Raw genomic sequence first — 14,169 nt, forward strand, 5'->3', positions numbered from 1 at the left:
AGGGCTATGGGCGGGGCAGGGCTATGGGCGGGGCAATGCTGTGGGCGGGGCAGGGCTGTGGGCGGGGCAGGGCCGCGGCGGAGGGCGGAGCCCTGGGGCCGGGGGAGTCCCTCCGGGGTCAGCACTGGCACCAGAGGGCACAGAGGGCAGTGCCAGGCAGTGTGCTGGGCACACCAGGCTGGCAGCAGTGGTGCCAGCCCTCAGGCTGTGCTGCCATTCAGCCAGACCTGGCCAGGCTGGAGAGCAGGCTGGGGAGCAATGGACTGGAGCCCAACACGGGCAGGGGCAGGGCCTGGCAGCTGGGGGAGAGCAACCCCATGGAGCAGTGCAGGTTGGGCACTGAGCTGGGGCAGAGAGCACAGGGGAAAGGGCCCTGGGGGTGCTGGTGGGCAGAAGGATGCCCCTGAGACAGCAGTGTGCCCTGGTGGGCAAGAAGGCCAAGGGCAGCCTGGGCTGGCTCAGAAGGGCTGTGGTGAGTAGGGCAGAGAGGTTCTCCTGCCCTCTGCTCTGCCTGCTGAGGCCACAGCTGCAAGCCTGTGCCCAGCTCTGGGCCCCTCAGCTGCAGAAGCTGCTCAGGGAAGTGCTGCAGAGAGCCCAGCCCAGAGCCCCCAGGCTGCTGCAGGCAGTGAGCACCTCCTGTGGTGCCAGGCTGAGGGAGCTGGGGCTGGCAGCTGGCAGCAGAGCAGCCTGAGTGCTGCCCTCAGTGCTGTGCCAGAGATGTGCAGGGCAGTGTGGGCAGGACGCAGCCAGGCTCTGCCCAGGGGTGGCACAAGGGGCACTGGGGGCAAGCTGGGCCAGAGGAAGAGGAGGGCAAAGTTTGTCCCTGTGAGGGTGCTGGAGCCTGGAGCAGGCTGCCCAGAGAGGTTGTGGAGTCTCCTGCCCTGGAGCCTTTCCAGAGCCCTCTGGATGTGTTCTGGGTGCCCTGCCCTGGGTGCCCTGCCCTGGCAGGGGCTTGGCCTGGGTGATCTCTGCAGGTCCCTTCCAGCCCCTCCCACGCAGGAGCTCTGTGGGTGGCTGATGCCTGGTGGGCGTGGCCATGTGGTAGGGGGCGGGGCCAGATCAAAGGATGCGTTGGGAGTCCGCAGGGGGCGTGTCCAGCCCGTAGGGGGCGTGTCCAGCCAGTGGGAGGCGTGTCCTGAGCGCAAGGGGCGTGTCCAGCCAGTGGGAGGCGTGTCCTGGGTGCAGGGGCGTGTCCTGAGCGCAGGGGGCGTGTCCAGCCAGTGGGAGGCGTGTCCCGGGTGCAGGGGCGTGTCCTGAGCGCAGGGGGCGTGTCCAGCCAGTGGGAGGCGTGTCCTGGGCGCAGGGGGCGTGTCCGGGGCGCAGGGGGCGTGTCCGGGGCGCAGGGGGCGTGTCCGGGGCGCAGGGCCTGTCCAGCCGCCGCATGCTGCGCTCGGGGTCCGTTCGCTGCCTCCGCAGCGGCGCCAGGACCGGGGTTCTCCCGGGGGGCTCCCCCTGGGGGTCCCCGGTCCCTAGGAGTGCTCCTGTCCGGGCCCTGCGCGCCGCAGTCCCGCTCCGCTCTGACATCTTCCGCGGTGAGCGGCGGAGGGGGCTCCTTGATGCGGCCGGGAGGTGGGGGATGTGGGGGGTCGCGGGGGGGCGGGAGGCGCTTTTGGGGTGCTGGGGACGTTCTGTGGGGATTTGGGGGTCACAAGGGGTGTTGGAGGGTACTGGGGAGAACTGATGGGGAGTCTGGGGGGGCAGTGTGCGAAGTGGGGGGGTCTAGAGGGGAGTTGGAGGAAGGTCTGTGGGGGCTCGGGGGGGGAACTGGGGGTTTCTGGAGGGAATTAGTGGGGTCTTTGAGGGGGGTCACTGGGTGTTCCTGGGGTGCCATGGGGGTGTCTGCGGGGATTTGGGGGGGGTCACAAGGGGCAGTGGGAGATCCCAAGGGGAATGGGCCGTGTGTGTGTGTGCTGTCTGGGGGGGTCGGGGGGAATCACTGGGGGCTCTGGGGAGCACTGAGGAAAGTCAGTGGGGGTCTTGGGGGGAGAATGAGGATTTCTGTGGGGGTCTGGGGAGTCCCAGGGAACGTTGGGGGTCACCGTGGGAAATGGGGCATGGGAGGGCTTGGGGGGGGTGGCTGGGAATGGGGGGGGGTATATGGCTGGGGGGAGGTCAGGGAGGGTTCTGGAGGGGCTGGAGTGGGTCCCTGGGAAGTGGGGCAGTTCTCTGGGGGGAATGGGGGGAGAGGGGACAGAGGTGTCCTGGGGGGCAGCAGGAGGCCTGAGGGTCCTTGAGAATACTGGGGAGGGTCCAGGGGAAATGTGAGTGGGGGCCGTGGAGTGGCCCAGAAGGAACTGGGGGAGGGTCACGTCCCAGCGGCTAGAGGGAGATCTTGGGGGGATCCCCAAGGCGGACTGGGGGGACTCAGGAGGGCCTGGTGAGGGTCCCAGGGGATTTGGGGGTGTCCCAGAGAGCGCTGGGGGATTGCAGAGGGCTTGGGCAATGCTGGGCAGGGGTCCCGGCGAGGCACTGGGGAGGCACTCCAAGAACCGGGGGAAATCCAGGGGCTGCAGAGGCTGCTGGGGGGGTCCCCGTGGTGACTGGGGAGGCCCTGAGGGATCCTGGGTGGGGGGCTGCCGGCTCTGCTCCCCCCACCCCCAGGCCTGGCAGCCCCCCCAATACGCCAGCAGAGCTGGAGCAGGGCCTGAGGCGCATGGGTCAGACCCTGAAGGATCAGCTGCCGGCGCTGCGGCCGGGGGGCTGGGGGAACTGGACCCCCCCGGGCATCCCCTCCGGGCCCCGGCCGCCCGAGGAAGCCGACGTGGTGGTGGTGGGGGGCGGCGTGGTGGGCTGGTCGGTGGCCTACTGGCTGAAGGCGCTGGAGGGGCAGCAGCACGGCATGAAGGTGCTGGTGGTGGAGCGGGACCCCACGGTGAGACACCCCCGGCCCCGCACCCCTCCTGCCCCGGGCCCCGCTTGGCGCTGGGCAGGGTCTGGGCTCTGCCCCCGGGACCCCCTCCTGCCCCCGGGACCCCCTCCTGCCCCCGGGACCCCCTCCTGCCCCCGGGACCCCTCCTGCCCCCGGGACCCCCTCCTGCCCCCGGGACCCCCTCCTGCCCCCGGGACCCCCTCCTGCCCCCGGGACCCCTCCTGCCCCCGGGACCCCTCCTGCCCCCGGGACCCCTCTTGCCCCCGGGACCCCTCCTGCCCCCGGGACCCCTCCTGCTCCTGGGACCCCTCCTGTCCCGGGCCCCGCTTGACGCTGGGCAGGGTCTGGGCTCCGGCCATGGGGACCTCTCCTGCCCCCGGGCTCCCTTTGCCGCGGGGCAGGGTCTGTGCCCCTCCTGCCCGGGCTCCCCTTGACGCGGGGCAGGGTCTGTGCCCCTCCTGCCCGGGCTCCCCTTGACGCGGGGCAGGGTCTGTGCCCCTTCTGCCCGGGCTCCCCTTGACGCGGGGCAGGGTCTGTGCCCCTTCTGCCCGGGCTCCCCTTGACGCGGGGCTCTCCTCTCCCGCAGTACTCGCAGGCCTCCACGGTGCTGTCGGTGGGGGGCATCCGGCAGCAGTTCTCGCTGCCCGAGAACATTCGCATGTCTCGCTTCTCCGCCGCCTTCCTGCGCGACATCAACGTCAGTGGGCGCCCTCTGGGGGGGGGGGGGGGGGGGCTGGGGGGCGTCCAGCCTCGCTCACCAGAGTGCCCCCTCCCCTCTCAGGAGTACCTCGGGGTGCCCAACGAGCCCCCCATCGACATCCAGTTCCAGCCCTCGGGGTACCTCTTCCTCGCCCCCACAGAAGCTGCTGCCAAGCTGGAGGCTGTCGTCCAGCTCCAGAGGTGGGGGACACAGAACCCCCCACTCGGTGTGGGTTTTTGAGGGGGGAGTCTTAACCTCACCCCCCCCTCCCCGTGTGCTGTTTCCCCCAGGGAGGAAGGGGCTCAAGTGGCTCTGCTGTCCCCAGCCCAGCTGAAGGAGAAGTTCCCCTGGATAGACACAGAGGGTGTGGCTGTGGCCTCCTATGGTATGGGGCTTGTCTGGGGACCCCACTCAGCACCCACCCCCACCCCCATCCTCTTGCTCCTCATCCCTTATCCACATCCCCATCCTTCTCCTCATCCCCATCTTCATCTTCTTTCCCATCTCCTCCCCATCCTCATTCTTATTTTCACCCTCATGCCCATCCCTGTTCTCTTCCTCATCATCTTCTTCATTCTCATCTCCATCTCCATCCTCCTCATCCCCATCTGCATCCTCATTCCCATTTTCATCTTCTTCTCGTCCCTTCCTATCCCAGCCCCAGTGGATGACTGCTTTATCCCAGCTTTATGTCTTGGAGGGAGGGCCCAGCCCCCCCCGGTGGGGGTGCTTTGGGGGTCACTCTGTGGTTGCCCCAGGTCTGGAGGATGAAGGCTGGTTTGACCCCTGGACCCTGCTCAACGCCTTCCGCCGCAAAGCCATATCCCTGGGGGTCCACAGCTGCTCCGGGGAGGTGCGAGGTGAGGAGGGGGCAGGTACCCCAGGGTGGCCCTCACCCCCCCCCGGACCCCACAGCTCACCCCCCCAAAGGTTTTGTCACCACAGCTAAGGGCTTGACACCGGGAGGAGCATCCCCACAGTTCGCACGCATCAACTACGTCCATGTGAGTGCCTGCCTGGCCCCACCCCACCCCTGGGGGGTCCCCACGAGTGTCCCTGACCCCCCCGGTGTCCCCTGTGTGTGTGTCCCCAGATCCACATGCCAGACAGCCTGGAGTACCAGCCAGTGTCTTGTGCCATCGTGATCAACGCTGCGGGCGCCTGGGCCGGGAAGCTGCTGGAGCAGTCTGGGGTGCCAGAGGCGCTGCGGCAGCCTCCCCTCCCCATCCAGCCCAGGAAGAGGTCAGCAGGGGCCTTTGGGGGGTCACACCGTGGGGGGCACATCCCAGCACCCACCATACGTCTTCCTGGGTGGGGGTGAACCCTTTGGTGCTGGGGTTTGGGCTGTCAGGGTTGGAGGGGTGCATCCAGTAGCCACCATCCCCCCATCAAGGTGGGGGAACCTCTCAGGGCTGGGTTTTGGGGGGTCACAGTCTGGGGGGGTCACATCCTGGCATCCACCACCCCCCCACCAAGTTGGGGAGACCTGCCAGTGCTGATTTTTGGGGTGCCATAGTGTGTGGTTAGTCACATCCTAGCTCCCATCAGTCATCCTCAGGGCCGGAGGGGTGAACCCCTTGGTGCTTGATTTGAGGGGGAGCCCCCAACAGCCTCCACCCAGCAGGAGGGAAGAGTCCCAACTGGGGAGGGGTCAGCAGAGCTGCCACCTGCTCACGAGGGCAGCCCTTGGCCAGCCTGGGAGCATGGTGAGCAAAGTGCCTTGGCAGGCAAGCTTGGAGGGCAAAGCAGTGCAGGAGGTTGGACCTTGCCTGAGGGAAGTCCAAAAGGCACAGGGACAGGCCCTGTGTGCCCAGTGCTGAGCTGGCAGGGCAGGGTCCTGGCTGGGCAGAGAGCTGTGGGTGTGCTCAGGGGGAAAGGACAGTTTGTGAGAGCAGCCCTGCAGGGAAGGGCTTGGGGGTGCTGGGGGGGAGAGGCTGGGCAGGAGCCAGCAGTGGGCAGTGGCAGCAGAGAAGGCCAAGGGCAGCCTGGGCTGCACCCACAGCAGCGTGGGCAGAGCTGCAGAGAGGAGCTCCTGCCCCTCTGCTCTGCTCTGCTCTGGGCAGAGCTCAGCTGCAGGGCTGGGGCCAGCCATGGGCACCTCAGCACCAGAGGGACAGGGACCTGCTGCAGAGGCTCCAGAGGAGGCCACAGAGGTGATGAGAGGCTGGAGCAGCTCTGCTGTGGGCACAGGCTGGGGGAGCTGAGGCTGTGCAGCCTGGAGAGGAGAAGGCTGCAGGCAGAGCTCAGAGCTGCTGCCAGCCCTGCAGGGGCTCCAGGAGAGCTGGGCAAGGACTTCGGCAGGGCCTGTGGGGACAGGACGAGGGCAGTGGTTTGAAACTGGAGCAGGGCAGAGTTAGGTTGGACAATGAGGGTGGTGAGACACTCAGGCTGCCCAGGGATGTGCCCCAGCCCTGAGTATTCAGGCTCAGAGTGGAGGTGGCCCTGGGCAGCCTGCCCAAGTGGAGATGTCCCTGCAGGCTGCAGGGGGTCAGGCAGGATGACTTTGGAGTTGACCTTGGCTGACAGTGGGTGGAAGTGAGCCAGGAGGTGCCCAGGTGGGCAGGAAGGGCAGCAGCAGCCTGGCCTGGCTCAGCAGTGGTGTGGGCAGCAGGAGCAGGGCAGGGATTGTGCCCCTGGGCTGGGCACTGCTGAGGCCACCCCTTGAGTGCTGGGTTCAGCTGTGGGCCCTGAGTGCCAGGAGGACACTGAGGAGCTGGAGCAGGGCCAGAGAAGGGCAGCAAAGGTGGGGAAGGGTCTGGAGAAGAGGGCTGGGGAGGGGCAGCTGAGGGAGCTGGGGGTGCTGAGCGTGGAGCAGAGGAGGCTGAGAGGAGACCTCATTGCTCTCTGCAGCTCCCTGCCAGGAGCCTGCAGCCAGCTGGGGCTGGGCTCTGCTGCCAGGGAGCAAGGGACAGGAGAGGAAACAGCCTGGAGCTGTGCCAGGGCAGGGCTAGGCTGGCGATAAGGAACAGTTTCGCTGCTGCCGGAGTGGTCAGGGACTGGCACAGGCTGCCCAGGGAGGTGGTGGAGTGCCCACCCCCGGCGGTGTTCCAGCGCTGTGTGGCCATGGCCCTGGGCTGTGGTCCTGTGCCCAAGGTGGGGTTGGGTGGGGTTGGTCTCGGGGGTCTCTGAGGCTTTTCCAGCACAACCAACTCTGATCCTATCCCAGACAGCGGCGGGGGGGGGTGAACCTCCTCTGCCTTTTGCGTGTCACAGTGTGGGGGGGGTCACATCCCTCCCATCCCTCCACCTTCAAAGGACAGACCCCTCAGTGCTCTGTGGGGGGCCCCCAGCACCCACCCCCATCCAGCACCAACGTCAGGGCAAACCCCTGGGTGCTTTATTTTGAGGGGGCCATGGGGGAGTGGGTCACATCCCAGCACCCACCACTCATCTTCAAGGGGGGTGAATCTCTTGGTGCTGGCTTTTGGGGTGTCATGCTGTGGGGGGGTCACATCCCAGCACCCATCACTCATTTTAAAGGGGGGTGAATCTCTTGGTGCTGGCTTTTGGGGTGTCATGCTGGGGGGGGGTCACATCCCAGCACCCACCACTCATCTTCAAGGGGGGTGAATCTCTTGGTGCTGGCTTTTGGGGTGTCATGCTGTGGGGGGGTCACATCCCAGCACCCACCACTCATCTTCAAGGGGGGTGAATCTCTTGGTGCTGGCTTTTGGGGTGTCATGCTGGGGGGGGCCACATCCCAGCACCCGCCCATCTCCAAGCTGACACCCACCCCTTCAGTGCCATTCTTCGGTGGGCACAGCCCCCCACCCCTATGCCCCTCCAGGTAGCACAGCCGGGGGGTGTGCTCCCTGACCCCCCCGGGCCCCCCAGGTACGTGTTCTCCTTCCACTGCCCGGATGGTCCTGGCCTCTCCTGCCCCTTTGTCGTCGACACCTCCGGTGCCTACTTCCGCCGCGATGGCATCGCTGGCAACTACCTTGGTGGCATGAGCCCCCCCGAGGTGAGCCCCGGGGCTTAATCATTTACCCCCCTCAATTGATTATCTCCCTCCTAATTGATCGCTTATCCCTTTCAGTATTAAACCTTTCCAGTTTATTACTGAGCTCCTGAATTCATTACACCCCTTAATTATTTACCCCTTATTATTAGTCCTTATTTATCCCTTTATTATTTCTCCTTAATTTATTATGCCCCTTAATTATTTACCCCTTATTATTACTCCTTAATTTATTACACTCCTTAATTATTTACCCCTTTATTATTAGTCCTTATTTACCCCTTTATTATTACTCCTTAATTTATTAGACTCCTTAATTATTTACCCCTTTATTATTAGTCCTTATTTACCCCTTTATTATTACTCCTTAATTTATTACACTCCTTAATTATTTACCCCTTTATTATTAGTCCTTATTTACCCCTTATTATTACTCCTTAATTTATTACACTCCTTAATTATTTACCCCTTTATTATTAGTCCTTATTTACCCCTTTATTATTACTCCTTAATTTATTAGACTCCTTAATTATTTACCCCTTTATTATTAGTCCTTATTTACCCCTTTATTATTACTCCTTAATTTATTAGACTCCTTAATTATTTACCCCTTATTATTAGTCCTTATTTACCCCTTTATTATTACACCCCTTAATTATTTACCCCTTATTATTAGTCCTTATTTATCCCTTTATTATTACTCTCTTAATTTATTGCACTTCTTAATTATTTACCCCTTATTATTAGTCCTTATTTACCCCTTTATTATTACTCCTTAATTTATCATTTAGCTCTCTAATTTATCATTTGATCCCCCCAATTTGTCATCTAATCCCCCAATTGATCACTTGACCCCCTGCAATGTATTGTTGAACACCCTCATTTTAACATTTAACCCAATTTATTATCATTTGACCCCCCCAATGTGTTGTTTTAACCCCCAGATTATCATTTCAACCCCTAATTTATCATTTGACTCCTCAATTTATCATTTAACCCCCCTAATTTATCACTTGACCCCCCAAAGTCTCACTTGACCCCCCAAAATGTATCATCTGACCCCCCCAATTTATCACTTGATCCCCCCAAAGTCTCATTTGACCCCCCCAATGTATCATCTAACCCCCCTAATTTATCACTTGACCCACAAAGTCTCATTTAACTCACCAAAGTCTCATTTGACCCCCCCAATGTATCATCTAACCCCCCTAATTTATCACCTGACCCCCCCAATGTATCATCTAACCCCCCTAATGTATCACTTGACCCCCCCCTAAATCTCATTTGACCTCCCCATGTATCATCTAACCCCCCTAATTTATCACTTTACCCCCCCTGTGTATCATTTAACCCCCTAATGTCTCATTCGACTCTCCCAATGTATCATCTAACCCCCCTAATGTATCACTTGACCCCCCCAAATGTCTCGCTTAACCCTCCCATGTATCATCTCACCCCCCTAATTTATCCTTTGCCCCCCCAAATGTCTCACTTGACTCTCCCACTGTATCCTTTAACCCCCTAATGTCTCACTTGACCCCCAGTGTATCATCTAACCCCCCTAATTTATCACTTGACCCCCCCCATGTATCATTTAACCCCCTAATGTCTCACTTGACCCCCCTAATGTCTCATTTAACCCCCCAAAGTCTCATTTGACCCCCTCAATGTATCATCTGACCCCCCTAATTTATCACCTGACCCCCCAATGTATCATCTGACCCCCCTAATGTATCACTTGACCCCCCTAAATGTCTTGCTTAACCCCCCCATGTATCATCTCACCCCTCCTGATTTATCACTTTACCCCCCCGTGTATCATTTAACCCCCTAATGTCTCATTTGACTCTCCCAATGTATCATCTAACCCCCCTAATGTATCCCTTGACCCCCCCAATGTATCATCTAACCCCCCCCTCTATCATTTAACTCCCCTAATGCATCATCTCACCCCCCTAATGTATCCCTTGACCCCCCCAAATGCCTTACTTGACCCCCCCTTCTATCATTTAACCTCCCTAATGTATCCCTTGCCCCCCCAAATGCCTTACTTGCCCCCCCCTTCTATCATTTGACTCCCCTAATGTATCCCTTGACCCCCCCAAATGCCTTACTTGCCCCCCCCTCTATCATTTAACTCCCCTAATGTATCCCTTGCCCCCCCCAATGCCTTACTTGCCCCCCCCTCTATCATTTAACTCCCCTAATTTATCCCTTGACCCCCCCAAATGCCTTACTTGCCCCCCCCTTCTATCATCTCACCCCCCTAATGCATCCCTTGCCCCCCCAATGCCTTACTCGACCCCCCCTCTGTACCCTGTAACCCCCTGACCTGCCGTCTCCCCCCGCTGTGCCGTCGCCGCGGTGCCTCCCCGCCGCTGGCCGCGGGCAGGACGAGGAGCCGGACGCGGGGGACCTGTCGGTGGACCACGAGTTCTTCCCGGCGCGGCTGTGGCCGCTGCTCGCCCGCCGCGTCCCGCCCTTCGCCGCGCTGCGGCCCCGCGCCGCCTGGGCCGGCTACTACGACTACAACTGCTTCGACCGGAACGCGGTGCTGGGCCCGCACCCGCGCCTGGAGAACCTCTTCGTGGCGGCAGGCTTCAGCGGGCACGGCCTGCAGCACGCCCCCGCCGCCGGCCGGGCGCTGGCCGAGCTGCTGCTGCGGGGCCGCTACCGCAGCCTGGACCTGCGGCGCCTCGGCTGGCAGCGGCTGCTGGACGGCACCCCGCTGGAGGAGGGCGGCGTGGTGTGAGCGGGGTGCGGGCACCGGGGCGGCCGCAGGGGACCGGGGGGAGCGGGTGAGCGGGGCTGGCCTGAGTGTGACCGAGGGTGCAGGGTGAACGAGGCTGTGGAGTGACCGGAGCTGGCCTAGGTGTGACCGGGGCTAGCCTAGGTGTGACCGGAGCTGGCCTGGGTGTGACCGGAGCTGCGGTGTGACCGGAGCTAGCCTAGGTGTGACCGGAGCTGCGGTGTGACCGGAGCTAGCCTAGGTGTGACCGGAGCTGGCCTGGGTGTGACCGGAGCTGCGGTGTGACCGGGGCTAGCCTAGGTGTGACCGGAGCTGCGGTGTGACCGGAGCTAGCCTAGGTGTGACCGGAGCTGCGGTGTGACCGGGGCTAGCCTAGGTGTGACCGGAGCTGCGGTGTGACCGGAGCTAGCCTAGGTGTGACCGGAGCTGCGGTGTGACCGGAGCTAGCCTAGGTGTGACCAGGGCTGGCCTAGGTGTGACCGGGGCTGGCCTAGGTGTGACCGGAGCTAGCTTAGGTGTGACCGGAGCTGGCCTAGGTGTGACCGGAGCTAGCCTAGGTGTGACCGGGGCTAGCCTAGGTGTGACCGGAGCTAGCCTAGGTGTGACCGGGGCTAGCCTGGGTGTGACCGGGGCTGCGGTGTGACCGGGGCTAGCCTAGGTGTGACCGGAGCTGGCCTAGGTGTGACCGGAGCTAGCCTAGGTGTGACCGGAGCTGGCCTAGGTGTGACCGGAGCTAGCCTAGGTGTGACCGGGGCTAGCCTAGGTGTGACCGGAGCTGGCCTAGGTGTGACCGGGGCTAGCCTGGGTGTGACCGGGGCTGCGGTGTGACCGGAGCTGGCCTAGGTGTGACCGGAGCTGGCCTAGGTGTGACCAGAGCTAGCCTAGGTGTGACCGGGGCTGCGGTGTGACCGGAGCTAGCCTAGGTGTGACCGGAGCTAGCCTAGGTGTGACCGGAGCTGCGGTGTGACCGGGGCTAGCCTAGGTGTGACCGGAGCTGCGGTGTGACCGGGGCTAGCCTAGGTGTGACCGGAGCTGCGGTGTGACCGGAGCTAGCCTAGGTGTGACCAGGGCTGGCCTAGGTGTGACCGGGGCTGCGGTGTGACCGGGGCTAGCCTAGGTGTGACCGGAGCTGGCCTAGGTGTGACCGGGGCTAGCCTAGGTGTGACCGGAGCTGGCCTAGGTGTGACCGGAGCTAGCCTAGGTGTGACCGGGGCTAGCCTAGGTGTGACCGGAGCTAGCCTAGGTGTGACCGGGGCTAGCCTGGGTGTGACCGGGGCTGCGGTGTGACCGGAGCTGGCCTAGGTGTGACCGGAGCTGGCCTAGGTGTGACCGGGGCTGCGGTGTGACCGGAGCTAGCCTAGGTGTGACCGGGGCTGCGGTGTGACCGGAGCTGCGGTGTGACCGGGGCTAGCCTAGGTGTGACCGGGGCTGGCCTAGGTGTGACCGGAGCTAGCCTAGGTGTGACCGGGGCTGCGGTGTGACCGGAGCTGGCCTAGGTGTGACCGGAGCTGGCCTAGGTGTGACCGGAGCTGGCCTAGGTGTGACCGGGGCTGCGGTGTGACCGGAGCTAGCCTAGGTGTGACCGGGGCTGGCCTAGGTGTGACCGGAGCTGGCCTAGGTGTGACCGGAGCTAGCCTAGGTGTGACCGGGGCTGCGGTGTGACCGGAGCTAGCCTAGGTGTGACCGGGGCTAGCCTAGGTGTGACCGGAGCTGGCCTAGGTGTGACTGGGGCTGCGGTGTGACCGGAGCTGCGGTGTGACCGGAGCTGGCCTAGGTGTGACCGGAGCTAGCCTAGGTGTGACCGGAGCTAGCCTAGGTGTGACCGGGGCTGGCCTAGGTGTGACTGGGGCTGCGGTGTGACCGGGGCTAGCCTAGGTGTGACCGGAGCTAGCCTAGCTGTGACCGGGGCTGCAGTGTGACCGGAGCTGGCCTAGGTGTGACCGGAGCTAGCCTAGGTGTGACCGGAGCTGGCCTAGGTGTGACCGGAGCTAGCCTAGGTGTGACCGGAGCTGCAGTGTGACCGGGGCTAGCCTAGGTGTGACCGGAGCTAGCCTAGGTGTGACCGGGGCTGCGGTGTGACCGGAGCTAGCCTAGGTGTGACCGGAGCTGGCCTAGGTGTGACCGGAGCTAGCCTAGGTGTGACCGGAGCTGGCCTAGGTGTGACCGGGGCTGCGGTGTGACCGGGGCTGCGGTGTGACCGGAGCTGGCCTAGGTGTGACCGGGGCTGGCCTAGGTGTGACCGGGGCTGCGGTGTGACCGGAGCTAGCCTAGGTGTGACCGGAGCTAGCCTAGGTGTGACCGGAGCTGGCCTAGGTGTGACCGGGGCTGCGGTGTGACCGGAGCTAGCCTAGGTGTGACCGGAGCTAGCCTAGGTGTGACCGGGGCTAGCCTAGGTGTGACCGGAGCTAGCCTAGGTGTGACCGGAGCTGCGGTGTGACCGGGGCTGCGGTGTGACCGGAGCTAGCCTAGGTGTGACCGGGGCTAGCCTAGGTGTGACCGGAGCTAGCCTAGGTGTGACCGGGGCTGCGGTGTGACCGGGGCTGCGGTGTGACCGGAGCTGGCCTAGGTGTGACCGGAGCTAGCCTAGGTGTGACCGGGGCTAGCCTAGGTGTGACCGGAGCTGGCCTAGGTGTGACCGGAGCTAGCCTAGGTGTGACCGGGGCTAGCCTAGGTGTGACCGGGGCCGCGGTGTGACCGGGGCCGGCCTCGTGGTGACCTGCCCTGCGGCTGGGACCCTGCCGGAGGAGCTGGAGGTGGCAGCAGGACCTCGTTCTGCCTTCTCCCCGACGGCCTCGAGACCCCTTCCCGCCCGCTCCCAGACCCCTCCAGAGCCTCTTCTGCCACCTTCCCACCCCTGCTGTCCCCTTCCTGCGCCCGTCCCAGGCTGCTGTTGCTGCCCTGCAGGAATAAAGTGGACAACTGCCGTGTGCTGGGGGCTGTATGGGGGAGATGAGGACCCTCCCAGTTCCCCCCTGCTCGCCCAGTTCCAGTATCCCCTCAGGATGCCCAGTTCCAGTGTCCCTTCCATGTCATAAAGTCACAGAACCAGTCAGGGCTGGAAGGGAGCACAAGGAGCAGGCAGTGCCAACCCCTGCCATGCCCAGGGACACCCTACCCTAGAGCAGGCTGCACACAGCCTCAGCCAGCCTGGCCTCAAACACCTCCAGCCGTGGGGCCTCAACCACCTCCCTGGGCAACCCATTCCAGCCTCTCACCACTCTCCTGCTCAACAACTTCCTCCTCACCTCCAGCCTCACTCTCCCCACCTCCAGCTTTACTCCATCCCCCCCACTCCTGCCACTCTCTCACAGCCTCAAAAGTCCCTCCCCAGCTTTTTTGGAGCCCCCTTCAGATCCTGGCAGGCCACAAGAAGGTCCCCTGGGAGCCTCCTCTGCTCCCCGTTAAGCAGAGTGTGCCCAGCAGAGCCAGGGAGGTTCTCCTGCCCCTCTGCTCTGCCTGCTGAGACCTCAAGCACTGCCTTCAGTCTGGGGTCCCCAGCAGCAGAGGGACAGGAACTGCTGGAGAGGGTCCAAGGGAGGCTCTGAGGATGCTGAGGGGACTGGAGCAGTGCCTGGGGAGGAGAGGCTGAGGGCCCTGGGGCTGCTTAGTCTGGAGAAGAGAAGCCTGAGAGGGGATTGAATCAATGTCTGTGACTCCCTGAGGGCTGGGGGTCAGCAGGGGGGGACAGGCTCTGCTCACTGCTCCCTGGCACAGGACAAGCAGCAGTGGATGGAAGCTGCAGCACAGGAGGCTCCAGCTCAGCACAAGGGCAACTTCTTGCCTGGAAGGCTCCCAGAGCCTGGCACAGGCTGCCCAGAGAGGCTGTGGAGTCTCCTCTGGAGCCTTTCCAGGCCTGTCTGGATGTGTTCTGTGTGCCCTAAGCTGCATTG

The 14,169-nt window shown here is 63.0% G+C and overlaps 1 protein-coding gene across 2 annotated transcripts; it reads left to right on the forward strand.

Annotated features, from left to right (window-relative positions):
• Window positions 1-1,329: 1,329 nt before the first annotated feature.
• Window positions 1,330-10,428, forward strand: FOXRED1 (FAD dependent oxidoreductase domain containing 1). 2 transcript variants are annotated; one of them, XM_064173268.1, is made up of 10 exons: window positions 1,330-1,532; window positions 2,631-2,872; window positions 3,456-3,566; window positions 3,651-3,769; window positions 3,860-3,954; window positions 4,328-4,429; window positions 4,500-4,573; window positions 4,663-4,811; window positions 7,404-7,533; window positions 9,923-10,426. In XM_064173268.1, exons 1-10 carry the CDS (start codon window positions 1,382-1,384, stop codon window positions 10,280-10,282), a joined length of 1,533 nt encoding a protein of 510 aa, XP_064029338.1. In that variant the 5' UTR covers window positions 1,330-1,381; the 3' UTR covers window positions 10,283-10,426. The 2 variants fall into 2 exon arrangements, with proteins under 2 accessions (XP_064029338.1, XP_064029339.1); XM_064173269.1 differs by lacking the exon at window positions 3,456-3,566 and having other exon boundaries at window positions 9,923-10,428.
• The last annotated feature ends 3,741 nt before the right edge of the window (window positions 10,429-14,169 follow it).

Source organism: Pogoniulus pusillus, chromosome 38 (assembly GCF_015220805.1).
Source record: "Pogoniulus pusillus isolate bPogPus1 chromosome 38, bPogPus1.pri, whole genome shotgun sequence".
Taxonomy (NCBI): Eukaryota; Metazoa; Chordata; class Aves; order Piciformes; family Lybiidae; genus Pogoniulus; species Pogoniulus pusillus.

What these genes read in the sequence shown, in the direction of transcription:
- FOXRED1 (XM_064173268.1), top strand. Translation starts at nt 1,382, where the DNA reads ATGCTGCGCTCGGGGTCCGTTCGCTGCCTCCGCAGCGGCGCCAGGACC. An exon ending in CACGCATCAACTACGTCCAT is followed by an intron (nt 4,574 to 4,662) that starts GTGAGTGCCTGC and finishes GTGTGTCCCCAG; the next exon opens with ATCCACATGCCAGACAGCCT. An exon ending in GTGGCATGAGCCCCCCCGAG is followed by an intron (nt 7,534 to 9,922) that starts GTGAGCCCCGGG and finishes GGCCGCGGGCAG; the next exon opens with GACGAGGAGCCGGACGCGGG.